At 43.0% G+C, this 15,641-nt stretch overlaps 1 protein-coding gene across 3 annotated transcripts in view; it reads left to right on the forward strand.

Annotated features, from left to right (window-relative positions):
* Positions 1 to 260: 260 nt before the first annotated feature.
* The window catches only part of LOC124787971 (coiled-coil domain-containing protein 22 homolog), a 199,111-nt gene continuing 183,730 nt past the window's right edge, over positions 261 to 15,641 (forward strand). For 2 of the 3 annotated variants that reach the window (XM_047254978.1, XM_047254980.1), the window contains exon 1: positions 261 to 925. In XM_047254978.1, the coding sequence (XP_047110934.1) occupies positions 876 to 925 (50 nt within the window). In that variant the 5' untranslated portion in view covers positions 261 to 875. The remainder of the gene's footprint in view (positions 926 to 15,641) is intronic. The other variant, XM_047254979.1, reaches the window with a different exon arrangement.

Genomic DNA, 15,641 nt, shown 5'->3' on the forward strand with positions numbered 1-15,641 from the left:
AGTTGGCAAACCTAAAAATATATTCTTGTCTGTTCTTGTTAATTCAACCTGTGAAATCACCCATTGCACACAGGTCTTCTTCGTACGCAATAGAAATGATCTTTTAAATCCCTATTTTAAATACATGCTAGACACTGTCATTACCCCACTATTGTTACAACACCAGATTACTTCTTTATCAGTGTTTTCTACTTGGTTTTATTAAGTATTTCCAGAACTCATCAAGTAATACTGCAGCATGGTGATCAATAGATGGAATAAATGTTTGTAAATGATTAAACAAACGTTTAGTAGTTTGATACGCGACTGGTGTTGAAATAAAAATTTATTTTACTGGGTGTCATAGCACTTATGCAGCGATAAATTGAGCGTGGAATGCGAACAGCGCAGTGATGTAACCAAACCTGTGACATCGGCGTGAGCCGAGGGGCGTGCGCTAAATGTATGTTGATCTTGAGTTGGCGATGTGTTAGTAATTAAGCCGGTTAAAATAAAGTCTCTGAATTAGTAGAAGTGTGTTGAAGTTTTGAATAGGAATTGCGTGGATGAAACATTAGTGAGAATATGTTTAAAGTGTCAATGGTGAACTTCCTGTATGTCGGAAAGGATTTTAACCGGAGTGGGAAACTGGAGAGTGTACTGAATATTGCGCTAATTACTATGTTAACGTAGCATTTGAACGGCAAGTGATTTACGTAATTACAGTACATCCTATCTTGCGATTCTTTGGAGAAACGCTACACATGATGTGAGGAAAATAGCTAACCGTTTTGTACAAGACAAAAACTGCGTTATTCCTTTCGGTACACAGATAAAGGACTGCACAGAGAGAAGTGTCCGACTGGAAACTTACGTACGTGATCATAAGATTTACGATGGAAGAAGTGGATAAAATAATTATTCACTCTCTGCGGCAGGTGGGATGGTAAGTTTGTGATAGGTTTAGTTGATAATGAGTACCCTTTAGTTACTGTGCTATCAAACCACACATATCTGAATTTAATAATTAGAAAAATTGTTTTGTCGTTGCATGCGAGTGTCATGAAAGCTAACTAAAGTGAACGGTTTATGAATAATAGTTTGGTAATATTTCTGAACGTTCAGAGGTCTGCTACAACACTATTAGCAAATCTGATTGTATGTTCTGAAGACTGCAACGAATGTGATCAACACGACAGTAAATAAAGTAGGGCAAAACAGTTTACTTTGTGTGAACGAGTTGACAAGATGATAATATTTTGTTTATTTTACTTGTGAAAATGTATTGATAATCATTATCGGTCTATGATCCAGGTTTCCTTTTAGCAGAGTTCATAGTTATCACGCCCTCCGTTTTCAACAATTGTTGATTGGTAACGTTTTTTATTCGTTTACTAATGTTCAGCTGACTTATGTACATCACAGAGGCACTATCTGCCAACTGGTAACACGTGAAAATATGTCTTGCAGGATTTGCGGTTTGCAGGCCTTCCTGGGATAGGCCTGCATGACAACATAATTCCCTGCTCCTCCGAAAACAGTGCCAGATATTTAAAGAAATGATATCAAATTTGAAGCGAGGGAGGGATATAGGGGGAACCATTAGTATACATTTCGTTTAATGCCATTAAGAGCCAGCATTTTGGTAGAAGGCAGATGGAACAGTGAATGTCCTCAGCTACTCTTAGGTTGCCACAATGTAACGAAAAATTAGAAATCAAACATATAAAAGTGTTAAGATGGTTTAACTGGTTGTTATCAGATGAGTGTGTGTGTGCATCAGATGTTATGGACATTGTTTTATATTCTGAAAAAGTTAATGGTTCATCCTTATCCGCATTGTGAGCTGAGCTCAGAAATCTCTGGCACAATGGTTTTGTGATGTTTTTGTTATCAGGAATTGTTCTCAGTAAATTGTTCATTATGTCATCAAAGAACCACGGAAATAATGTTGAAAAGTTTAATGACATGTTGTATGTTGGAGGGCATGGATGGGACAGAGATCACTGCCAAAACTGAACATTTTGGATGTTGTGAGAATGATAAAAGTTTAGAGCTTTTTTATGTCTTATCTGTCTACTTTGTTTTGAACAATAGTCACAGCATTATTCCAGTTTTTCTGAATTGTTTCTTCCTACAGACATTGAAAAAAGCTGTTTGGATGTGTAGATGTAGATCATGCAAAACCTGATATTGTATTATCTGACATGAGATTGATTTGTTTGGCAACTGAGAGCTGCAAAACTTTAGTATATACAAATGAGGTAGGCTATATTTTTCTAAACTGAATTCATAATTACCAAGAAAGATCTTCTACAGATAACTGTTTTGACCAAAGCCTCAACTGAACATTATTCTGTGATAGAACTCTAGCCACCGCAGCTTAAAAATATAATGTTATGCTGTACGAGTGTTTATACCTAAAAGAGTGTACACATGGGAAGCTGACATTCTGGTATCCATTTGAATGTGATCATTTCATCAGTGTGAGACCAATGGTGCCTCATGGAGAGGTTTATTGTTAAAATTTCAAAAGAGCAAGTTCTGGGAAGAGTCAGGTGACATATAACTTCCTCCCATATGTGTCATGAAATGACCACATTTAATCATTGTCAACCATTTGTCATTCACTGCAGCATAAAGGTGTCCTCGAGACTTTTCCGTGTGCCAGCCATAAGAACAAGTGCTGCTCCTGCATGTTTTCCAATGTCATTAATCAGTCTATCATTGCATTGTCACTTAAGACTTTCCTTGTGTATTGGGATCCATCAGTGACATTCGTTTATCCATTTACACCCATTTACCATGTTTCATTACAGTAATAAATAAGATTTCTACTCCAGTATGTTCTGTGATAGGCTTGTTTATTTTTCTGCCTCTCCGAGTAGTTGCTATCATGCATCTCTGCATTGCTTGCAAAGCAACTCTATCTTTGGGTAATTTTAGGATTAAAACTACTGTCTCACTGCTGCAACTGCACACATACAGTTGAATACAGACTGCTAGTAAGCAGTCTCTCTTAGACACATCGAGACTAAAGTCAAGTGTTGACACCTGTTTAATTTAGCCAAATTATGCTAGGGCATTTTTCTTTCTTGAGCTGTCCATCTAGTCATTTTCAGTTGTTCTGGTTCTGTGACTTCATTGATAATGTATACTATTTTCCATTAATTGTATTCATTATTTATTTATTTAGTTCTATTGTAATTGATTGGCTTATCTACTTTCTAGATAATAGTGTTAAGATCTGCAATTTGTTGTTGAAGTTTATCCTTACCAGAGCCAAAGAGTAGTGTCTCCTCAGATAATTAAACATTGTCCAGATATGTTTCACCAGCAAGTATTCCTTCATTATTTTGACATTTTAAGAAAACAAAAACTTCCTTAAGGCCTCTTGAGAGGAGTTTTGTTGAGATGGAATCCCTTAAGATGCTAAATTTCTTGCTAAACTGATGAAGCCTAATTTGAATCTGTAGCACGTTGTATATGTTCTCCCGTATACTAACATAGGTTGAATTAATACCTTGTTTCTCAAGGGCTATTGATATAGATTTTGCTGAAACTGAATCAAAACCTGTGGCAAAGAGGTTTCTCTGCAATATCCTTTTGTCCCAGAGGATGGTCCAGCAAGATAAGCAGGCAAACTTTTGGGAAGTAGGGGGAAGGTACTGGTGGAAATAAAGCTGTAACAGCAGGTTGGAAGTTTTGCCTGGATAGCTTAAGCCAGTAATATCACTGTCAACGAAGGGCAAGGTTCGAGTTTTGAGTCCTAGTCGAGCACACAAATTTTAAAATACTAGGAAGTGTCAGAACAGCCTGCCACTGTGCTGAAAATTAAAAATGTAATGCTGGAATGTAATCTGATGTCTGTTAATCCCAAGCAAATTGGAAATTTCTACTCGTTCCATTCTGTAATTTCATTCACAACTAAAAAATACTTTGAGTGGTTGTACACTGGTTCAAATAGATATGGGTTGCAGTCACTTGACCCCTCACATTACTTCCTATCTTTCTTTACTTCTTCTGGTCCCGATCCAGTTTCAACCAATGTACTTTTCAGAATTTAGAGTGTGAATTGCGCAAGGAGGAGCACCCAGTGTGGCCATCCTGTCACCCAGTTCTGCACAAATGTCCTTCCATATCCAAAACTTAACACAATAGCTAGTTTGTTTAAGGGTGGATTGCGATGTACCTGCAAGGCTGTAGCCCACTGACAATGCAGGGATCCGATGCATTTACAGGGGACTCAGAGACAACAGGGTTGCTACCGGTGCCTTCATCTTGGCCTTTGAGGGTGACACATTGCCTGAAGAGGTCAAGGTGATGGTTCACCACTGTAACGTTAAACCTTACGTCCCTCACTCTATGCGGTGTTTTAAGTGCTGGAATTTTGGGCACATTTGCTGCAGCTGGGCCCTCTGGGCCTTCCGAATACATCTGCCCCCTTGGTGGAAGGGGAAAATCTCCTTCCGTTGCTCCCAAAGTACCTACTTCAGAAGCAAGGAACCCCCCCCCCCCCCAAATGCAGAATATCTCGCCCCCCCCCCCCCCCGCCAGCTGGAGAAGCAACAGCCTCCTGCGGTCCTCTTGTGTTGAAGGGGTCCCAAGGGACCCTCTCTCCAAAGGTCTCCACTAATGCCACAGCGGACACTTGCCAGTGGCTAAAGGAGCCAATAGCTGCTGGACAGAGAGCTTCACAGTCCTCCTCCATGCCTGAAGCTACTTCTGAGAAGTCCTCCCAGCAAGCCCCTAAAGAGAAGCGAGAGGTCAAGCAAATAAAGAAGTCTACTAAGAAAAAGGACCCTCCGGTGGCCACAACACCAACCACTCCCTACCAGTTCTGCACCTGCGGATGAGGTGGAGATCTCGGTGGTCCCTGAGGACCTGGATCTCACTGATGCCCCATTCACAATAGGAATGGATACAAATACTCAATCGGTGGCAGCAGGTGATCCTGAGGCGTAATCTGCCTCCTTGCACGCTTCATACCTTCCCAGCCTCACGATAATGTCATCCACCAGCGGAATTGCTGTGGTTTTTCCCACCACCTGGGTTGAGCTACAGCAACTCTTAAGCTTTACACCTGCTTTCTGCATTGCCCTCCAGGAAACCTGGTTCCCGGCAGTGCGGACCCCTGCCCTTCGTGGCTATAGGGGATGTTACAAGAACCGTAGCGACTATATTAGTGTCAGGTGGAGTTTGTGTGTATGTCCTGAACTCCATATGCAGTGAATCTGTGCCCCTTCAAACTCCTCTTGAAGCTGTTGCTGTCAGGATGAGGACGATGCAGGAAATAACTGTCTGCGTCCTCCATATGGTGCAGTACCCTTGAACGCAATGGCTGCACTGGTTCATCAACTCCCTAAGCCTTTCCTACTTTTGGGAGATTTTAATGCCCATAACCCTTTGTGGGATGTCACTGCGCTTACTGGCCAAGATAGAGATGTCGAAACTTTCCTGTTTCAACTCGACCTTGAAACTTTCCTGTCTCAACTCGACCTCTGCCTCTTAAATACTGGGGCGCCCACAAATTTCAGTGTGGCTCATGGCACTTACTGGGCCGTTGATTTATCCCTCTGCAGCCCAGGACTTTCCCATCTATCCACTGGAGAGCCCACGATGACTTGTGTGGTAGTGACCACTTTTCCATCACCCTGACACTCCCCCAGCACCATTCCCCTGTACATCTACCAAGAAGGGCTTTGAATAAGGCAGACCGGGAAACTTTCACCTCTGCTGTCACTGTTGAATCTCCCGCCCATGGTACCATCGATGTGGTAGTTGAGCAGATCACTAGAACAATTGTTTCTGCGGCGGAAAACACAATCCCTTGTTCTTTAGGGTGCCCCCGCCTAAAGTCAGTACCTTGGTAGTTGCTGGAAATTGCTGTGGCCATTAAAGAGCATTGGCGAGCTCTAGAGAGACATAACCTACAGCCTTACCTAGAGCACCTAATAGCTTTTAAACAGCTCCGTGCCCATGTTTGCCAGCTTATGAAAAGATTAAACAGGTGTGTTGGGAGAGGTACATCTCGATCATTGAGTGCCGTACATCACCTTCCCAAGTCTGGACGAAGATCACACGTGTTTGTGGGTACCAGACCCCGACAGGTGTTACTGGCATTAACATCAATGGTGTGTTATCTACTGTCACAAATGCAACTGCCGATCACTTTGCTGAGCACTATGCTCGAAACTCGGTGTCGGAGAATTATCCCCCAGCATTTTACACCCTCAAATGGCGGGTGGAAAGGAAAGCCATCTCGTTCACTGAACGCCACAGTGAACCTTATAATGCTCCATTTACAGAGTGGGAGCTCCTCAGCATCCTTGCACATTACCCCGACACAGCTCCTGGGCCAGATCAGATCCACATTCAGATGGTCAAACATCTCTCATCTGACTACAAGCGACATCTCCTAGTCATCTTCAACTGGATCTGGTGCGACGGTGTCTTTCCATTGCAGTGGTGGGAGAGCACCATCATTCCAGTGTTCAAACCCAGTAAAAACCCACTTGATGTAGATAGCTATCGGCCCATCAGCCTCACCAATGTTCTTTGCAAGCTGTTAGAATGTATGGTAAGTTGGCGATTGTGTTGGGTCCTGGAGTCATGTGGCCTACTGGCTCCATGCCAGGGTGGTTTCCTCCAGGGCCACTCTACCATTGATAATCTAGTTTTCCTCGAGTCTGCCATACAAACTGCCTTTCCCAGAAACCAACATGTGGTTGCCATAATTTTTTTTAACGAAAAGCATATGACATGACCTGGCGACATCATACCCTTGCCACATTATATGATTGGGGCCTTTGGGCCCGCCCCGAGTTTTATCCAAAACTTCCTATCGCTCTGTACTTTCCGTGTCCAAGTTGTTGGTTCCCATCTTTATTTTTTGTCGCCATTAATGGTCAAGCAGCAGCTGTTGGGCCGTCCGTCTTACCCCCTCTGTATGTGGATGACGTTCTGCTCCACTGGTACTGGTGTTGCCAAGCGGTGCTACAGGAAGCCAACTACAAGGTGCAGTCATGGGCTCTAGCCCACGGCTTCCAGATTTCGGCCGCAAAGTCGTATGTTATGCACTTCCGTCGGTGTCGTACTGTTCATCCAGAACCAGAGCTTTACCTTACTGATGATCCCCTGTCTGTAGTGGAGACATAGCGATTCTTAGGATTGATTTTTGACACCTGATTGACTTGGCTTCCTCATCTTCATCAGCTTAAGTGGAAGTGCTGGCAGCACCTCAATGCCCTCTGCTGCCTGAGCAATACCAACTGGGGTGCAGATTGCTCTACGCTGCTGCAGCTGTACAGAGCCCTTGTACAGTCCTGCCCTGACTATGAGAGTCTGGTTTATGGTTCAGCGGCACCCTCAGCATTGCATTTACTTGACCCAGTGCACCACTATGGCTTTCGACTAGCGACAAGAGCTTTTAGGAAGAGTCCGGCGACCAGCGTCCATTGCAGGTCAGGCGTGTGCAACTGCTTGCCAGTTACGTTGCACACGTTCATAATACTCCTGCGCATCGGAATTACCATCTCCTTTTCCCACCCACCACGGTTCATCTCCTGCATCAGCAGCCCAGGTCGGGGCTTATAATGGCAGCTTGCATCCGATCCCTTCTATCTGAACTGGAGTCCTTGCCTTTACCGCCTATACTCGAGGTCCATTCGTGTACACATCCATGGTGTTCACCTAGGCCGCAGCTTTGCCTGGATCTCTCACATGGCCCTATGGCTCTCCACTGTCACGTCCTCTCAATTCTTGACATGTACCGAGGCCATGAAGTGGTTTACACCGACAGCTTGATGGCTGATGGTTACATTGGCTTCGCGTTTGTCCGTGGTGGACATATTTAACAGCAGTCCTTGCCTAACGGCTGCAGAGTTTTCACTGCAAAGCTGGTGGCTATATCTCGTGCTCTCGAGCACATCCATTCATGCCTTGGGGAGTCATTTCTTCTGTGTACCGACTCCTTGAGTAGCCTACAAGCTATCGACCAGTGCTACCCATGTTGTCCTTTGGTAGAGACCATCCAGGAGTCCATCTATGCCCAGGAACGGTCCGGTTGCTCAGTGGTGTTTGTGTGGACCGCAGGACATGTCAGAATCCCAGGCAAGACCTCCATGCGGGCTTCTCGCATGGACTCTGTGGTTCTCTGCTGGCTCCGTATTGGCCATACATGGCTAACACATGGCTAACTCCTCCGTTGCGAGGACGCACCTCAGTGTCACTGTGGCTCACGTATGACTGTCATCCACATCTTGCTGGACTGCCCACATTTAGCTGCTCTGCGGCTGACTTTTAGCCTTGCCAGCACCCTACCTTCAGTGTTGGGCGACAATGCATCTACAGCAGATTTAGTTTTTCATTTCATTTGTGAGGGGGGGGGGGGTTATCGTACAATCTAAGGGTGGGCATTTAGCCTTCTCTCTGAGGTCGCCACCCTCCCTCCATTTTAACTCTGTCGCACTTTCTTTGCATTTGTTTGTCTTGGTGGTTGTCTTTTTCCCTACATGTGTTCATCTCGCCTTGTCTTTTTAGGGTGGACATTTTAATGTGTTTCAGAGTGGGTGGGTCATCCTCTTTTATTATTATAATCAGCCAGCCCAGGCCATATGCTCTATGATTTTAATACATTCTTCTGCTTTTCCTTGTGGTGTCTGTTTTCCCCATTTTTTGTTCGTTCCATTTGTTTTCTTTTTGGGTGTGGTGTTGGGTGTTTTTGTGCCTTGACCCTTGCTTGTGTCAGGAAAAAGGGACTGATGACCCTGTAGTTTGGTCCCTGTATACCCCAAACCAACCAACCAACCAACCAACAATGCACTGCTGGTGTGTGCACTACAAACTTTCCACGTAAGCCAAGAATTTGCCATGTCGTGGTGGCACCTGGGGACATACCACTTTTGGAATGGGTAACACTGGATCAAACAGTGGTACACGAAGCAACTCAGTCTTTCTTAAGCCAGCGAATGTGAGACCCTAGCAGACTCTTCAGATCAGAACTTCCTCTATAATGCTTTTAAGTACAACCCGAAAGTCTTCCCACCATTGGCTGCAGCATGGTAAGTTATACAACAGTGTTGGCATGGAGAACTATACTCATCACAGCACTTACTCAGTACCGGAAATGATGGCAAGACCTTTTTAATGACAAAACCTCAATTCTAAGCTGAACAAATTGGAAATAAGTTTTGAGAGTTGGTAGCACTGCATAACATGGAGGAGGTCCACACTGATCAAGACAGTGGAAGGACAACATTTAGTCTTGAGCCTTGCTTCCATGTACTTCTTTGGCCGATATCCATTTCTTGTACTGTATAGAAGCTAAAAAACACTACTAGGAATTATTAGTTCAATTTGATAAAGAACTACATGCTAACATGGAATGATGAGAGATGCAATTTGTGTGCTTATCAAGAGAGGGCTTAAGGATAATAGTTGACAGGGAAACATTTATTCTAGTCTTCGAAAGAACCACGCTCCCAGAAAAGGTGAAGATAATGTTGTACTGCTGTGATGCCAAGCCCTGCATACCACCACCTATGTGGTGCTTTTAGTGCCTCCATTTCAGACATAAGTCATCTAAATGTCCCAATAGATCACCTGTCATAATTGTGGCTGTGCTTCACATTACAGAATACCTTGTGTCCATCCTACAATGTATGTCAGTTGTCGGGACTGGTGCAACTCCCACTCGCTGATGTGTCCCATTCATAGGAAGGAATGGATAGTCCAAGAATTCAAGACATTATACTCAGGTCAAAATTACTTTGCCATTGACAGTGCCATGGGGGAGAGGATCAGTGTTGGTGGTGTGCAGCCAGCCACACTTCACAAGATGCTGCAGGCAACCTACAAAATAGGCAACACTGTAAGCACATGGCACTTTAGAAAAAAGTATGATTGGATGATGGCTGGACCATACCTCTAGACTTGTGGAAACATCAATTGCAAAGTAATTTTACATCAACAAAACAATCAATTTTTCAAAATATAAGTAACTGAATATATTAAAAAAATCTACTCACCAAGTGGTGGGAGGAGACCACAAGTATAACATTTATTACAGATGGCAAGCTTTCGGAACCAGTGGCTCCATCTCCTGGCAGAAGGGCTGAAAGAAAAGGGGTAGAGCCAGAAAAGTTGCCCAGAACCCTGGTCAGGAGAGACTTATCGGACAGGATGAGAAGAAAAGACTGATTGCTGGGGATTGCACCAGATGAGATTTGAAAACCTGTGAGCTTGAAGGTGGAAGATAGGGTAATATGCAAGAGAGAGATTAATGCCAAAACATTGTGCACGAGTTAATAAAAGCAAAAAGCTAAATGCATTGTAAGTGATAGAGGTGGGAGAGGGGCAGTGAAAAATAGGCAGGTCAGGAAAGGAAAGATGTAGAAAACTAAAAGGGAGTGAAAAAAGGAATAGTTACTGTGAAGAAATGCTGAGACTGAAGAAATTAACATAATTAAAGGTCATGTGGGTGGCGAGAACAAAGGACATGTTGTAGTGCCCATTCCTACCTGCGGAGCTCTGAGAAACTGGTGTCTGGGGGAAGAAACTAGATGGAATGTGTGGCAAAACAAGTACCAAGGTCTTGACTGTGGTGCTGTAGAACATGCTTTGCAACAGGATATTCTGTGTTGCCAGTATGCACACTCTACCTATGCCCATTCATCCTGATAAATAACTTGGGCGGTAGTCATGCCAATGTAAAAGGCTGAACAGTGTTTACATAACAGCTGGTTTATTACATGTCATTTCACAGGTGGCTCGCCCTTGGATAGTATATGTTTTGCCAGTTAGAGGTGGTAGGAGGTTGTATAGGGCAAGCCTTGCAGCGGGGATGGTCACTGGGGTAGGAGCCATAGGGTAGGGCCACCCAGGTTACCCCACTGCAGTTTGGTTGGCCTTTTAACCCCCCTCCCCCCTCCCCCCCCTCCCTCTGCCTGCCATCCCCCAAAAATCTTGTTGCAGTTTACTTTGATCTTTGTAAGGTCTATGAAACAGCTTTTAGCTTTGTGCCATAACATCCCCCTTAAGCTCCATGATTGGGGTTTTTGGGGTCCCCTCCCAATTTCTGTTCACCAGTTCCACAAGGCTCTGTATTAAGTTTCCTTCTTTTTCTCATAGCTATTAATCGACTTGTGGCCTCTGCCGGACTGTTGGTCACCCCTTCTTTGTATCTGGGTGATTTCTGTTTTTGGGCTAGCACCCACTTGGTGGCCTCTGTGGAATGACAGCTTCAGGTACTATCGGGTGTGGTCACTCTGGCACAGTTTTCATTTCTTTCCCCTCGAGTTGAGTGTGGTGCATTTCTGTTGCTGTACTACGGTCCATGTGATCCAGAGCTCTGCCTCGATGCCCAACACTTGACTGTGCTCCTCCAGTTTCATTTCTTGGGTCTTCATTTTGCAACAAGCTTACTTGATTGCCCCATTTCCGTCATTGAAGGTTAACTGTTTTCGTAAACTCAATGTCTTTTACTTTTTTGCCCACACCTCTTGGGGCATGGATTGTGTAACCCTTTTTTGCCTTTAATTCTGTCTCGTCTGGACTGTGGTTGTAAAGTTTATGGATCAGCTGCCCCTTCCACGCTGCTCCTCTTGGACCCATTTCACCATTGTGATATCCATTTAGCCACTGCTGCCTTTTGCACTACCCCTATTGCTAGTCTTCTGGTTGGCACTGGGATCTCTCCCCTCTGCTCCTGGTTTCCTGTGCCATCATTATCCACTCTTCTACTGCTCACAGCTCCAATTCTATTCTATTCTTTTCAGGGCCTCAGACCATTACCCACCCATTGCCCATTCTTGGGTGGATTTACTGGTTGGGCTCTGCCTCACTTCCCTCTGCCATAATTTCCATCTCCCCTCCTTGTCCTCTTCCCACCGTTTTCTCCCAACCACCCTGAAAGCTCTATCTCTCCAGTGGTGTATCGTTGATGGTTCCGAATGCTCTTATGGGAGTTTCAGGATGCCATTGTTTTTTATATTGGTGGCTCTAAATGTGCTAATCACTTGGAATAGTGGATATGCTTTCATGTCTTCTGTTGGCACAGAACATCATCTCTTGCCTGTCACATGTGGGATGTTTACTGTGGAATAGATGTCCATCTATCGGGCTCTCTGCCTTATTAAATGGTTCTCCCTCAACTGAGATTTGTTATGTACTTCCTCAATGAGTGGCTTTCAGGCAATCGCTCGGCGTTTTTCCCTTCACCGCTTTATCTATGCCACCCACGACCTTCTAGCCAATCTCGGTGATGCTGCTTGTTCAGTTGATTTTCTTTGGGTTCCCGGCCACGTAGGTATCCTGGGTAATCAATTCGCTGATCGTTTGGCGGGGTGTGGGGGGGATTGGACACCTTCATCAAGTTGTCAAACAAAATGGCAATTGTTGAGTCATTTACTCTCTTGAGAGCTTCATGCTTTCCGAGGAACATTTCACCATTCCCGTAAACTTTTAGAACACAAACAGCAACATTTGCAACATAATGCCCACCCACATCGATAGTGTCATCTATAGACACCCAGACCTTTTGGACAGCAACACTACTTCATATGTTGTTGAGCACCTCCTTGTAGTACACAGATAAATAGTTCTTTCTCATTGTAGATTCATCTGGAACTGGATGTGTTGTGTTCTTCTCCAATAACTGTCTGAAGTGTGGATTCGTCAGCATCTACAGTGGGATGTTGCAAGATACCATCATCTCACACAGGTCCTTGAAGAATGATTGCAAAGTTGAAGATGGACCTCTCTGCTCAAATAACAGCATTTGTGTGCTGTAATTTTCAGCACATCTCTTCATACAGCTGCTGTGTTCAGCAGTATTACAGTTTTGATGCACATTAAAATGCTTTTCTGCACTAACTTTAAAGTCACATAGTTTACAAAATAATATTTCTCCATCTGTGCAGAAGAACTTCTCTCCAAAATGATGAACAATACCTTGAAAACTCATGGCAGTGTAGCATGTTACTTTTGGCATGTTGAATCACAAGTTTGTATTCAGACTGAATAGTGTGAACACGTGTGCAATGTTTAATATGTTTGAAGCAGCCTTTGTTTTCTTACAGACTGTTTTGTGGACGTCACAGAACAATGTGTTAAGTCAGCTAACTGACTAGTGTTACGCTGTGTGTCTACTGTAGTCCCGATAAATAAGGCTTTGTAGTAATTGTGTTTATTTGTGAAATATTGTTTGAAACATTGATATGTGAGCAACATTTTTATGTTTTCATTCTTGTTTCCTTAAATATAAGACGAATATGTGCATTTGTGGCAAAAGTTGAATGAAATATGACCTGTTACTAAAAACAGTGTAAATATGCACAATAATTTCTCTGCACTATAATTCCTGTATTTGTGCGTAAGTTGTAAAATGCGTCCTAAAGTTCAGGGGAAAAAAAATGATCTGTCATTAAAATCCAGGCCCAAATGATCTCCTACCCATTTCATTGCAGCATGCAGCTTGTCATCAGCCATTGATCTTACACTTTCGTCACCCATCTTAGTCACCTTACACAATCTGCGTCTATTTCATTGCTCTGCAGTTCACACTTGTTTGGCAGGCAGTTCATACAACCGCAATTAGAATATTTCTCCACTGCTGAATAGCACGTAGGGAAAAATGAACACTTGAATCTTTCTGTTCAAGCTCTAGTTTCTCTTGTTTTTTCACAACGATACTTTCTCCCTAGGTAACAGAGAGTCAGCAATAAATTTTTGCGTTTGGAGGAAGGACTTGGTGATAGTAATTTCTTGAAATTATCTTGCCACAATGCTCCTTTCTTTTAATTATTACCAACCCAACTATAGTCTGATTAAAATTACGTGATAGCTGACAGTTCATGTGTTGAAGCTTGTTTCCTCCAATCAGGGCACTTACTGTAACACCTGAACTGTTTGCCATTACAAACTGCCACAACTCTTGGTCGGTTTACTTCCAATCCCTCGTCTGACATTCTGTCTGGAGTGTTTGGATCCTGAATCATGGGTCTGGCACTTTTGTTTCATTTTTCATCGTACATGATTACTACACTGCAAACAACCCATACATACAACACGGTGCAAATGAAATATATGTTTCATACACAACATTAACTAAACACTATTGGATACTTCTGTACAATACACAATTCGGCGTCACATGTGCAGTTAACATAATCACAGAGATTGGCTTACATTAGATAAGATTTGCTCAACATTACATGAAACAGAGGTTTTGAAGGCTGCAATTCATCATTGCAACTGGATGATCACAGTCAAAAATACGTATAACAACGTCATTCAGAGTTGTACTTTAGCGCAGTGGTTAGTATATTAACATACTATGTTGAAGGTCATAGGTTCGAATCTCATCAAATGTTGTGAAATTATTTTTATTTCTAAATTTATTCAAAAGAATTTATCATTTTATTCCATTAATTGGTTTAAAAGTAATTTTTTATTGTTAATTCTTTGTCGTGTGATTTTCATCTTCATATTGACTTTATTTCCTCTTATTTTTCTACCTATCATTCTTTTTTTTGTCTGGAAGCTGCCTGTGTCATCTATAATCTGCAACCAAGTGCCAATGAGAACTGCTCATCGGTTGATAACACAACAGCTCGTGTAGCCAGTGAGAGGATAGTTTCAGGTAACCAATGATAGCAAGAAATTACAGTTTGCTTTTAGGGCTGAAACTGAAATTTTTGTGTCTTGGGTTTTTTCATTTGGTTTAGCTTTAATAGCTCCACCCCTAGGTGGACAAAGCGATTGTGATTTTAGTTCTGCCGCAGATTGTTGGCCGCGACTTTTTCAGATACAATACACATCAGGAGGTTGTGATTGGTTTATGACATAAGTTCAAATTCAGAGCTACAAAACACATCCCCTGCTACAGTTCAGTCATTGGTCACTTGAAGTAAACTGTTGACAGAACATCTCATGTTTCTGACATACCTCGCGACAGCCATTTCCAACTTTGCTCCATGTCACACATTAACAGCATTTGTGAAACGACTTGCCGTGTCTGTGTGTTACCTATAACTGAGCTGGCCGCCAGTGTGGCAACACTATAGCGGCAAGTGACAGATATCAACTATCAAGTAATTTCAGACTGAGTATAATTTATCATTTCCATGATACGCTCTCCCTTATTTCATGGTAAGTGTTCTGCCCATAAGCAACCTTGAGTTTGCCTCCCCCACAACATTTTCAGTTTGTTGTTTGTAATATCCTGCTGTTATGTGCTCTGATAATCCTGTTCCATTGAATGTAAGAATAAATATGGCCATTTTGTAAGTTTGAAGGCCAACAATCTTTTGCCTGTTTGATCCTGTCACAATTCAATGGGAGGTGGAGCCATGCACTATGGGTTGCATAAAACACCCCTAAAAAGTAATAGATACTCTTCTTATCAAGGTTGCAACTTCTTGGTTTGTTAGGATGTCAATGTTTCTGTCCAAAAACACTTTGTGATGAGCAATTTGTATTAATTTACAATTGTTTGTGGCTTGGGCTGTATATAATGATCTCTGCAATGGTGACAACTTTCCAGTAGTACTGTCACTCCCATTCCACACTCTACCACTCCTCCTCCTCCTCCTCCTCCTCCTCCTCCTCCTCCAGTCCAATCTGCCCTTCAAGCATTCAAGAGATTAAACTGTTAGGTCTAA

The sequence above is a fragment of the Schistocerca piceifrons genome, chromosome 3 (assembly GCF_021461385.2).
Source record: "Schistocerca piceifrons isolate TAMUIC-IGC-003096 chromosome 3, iqSchPice1.1, whole genome shotgun sequence".
Classification (NCBI taxonomy): Eukaryota; Metazoa; Arthropoda; class Insecta; order Orthoptera; family Acrididae; genus Schistocerca; species Schistocerca piceifrons.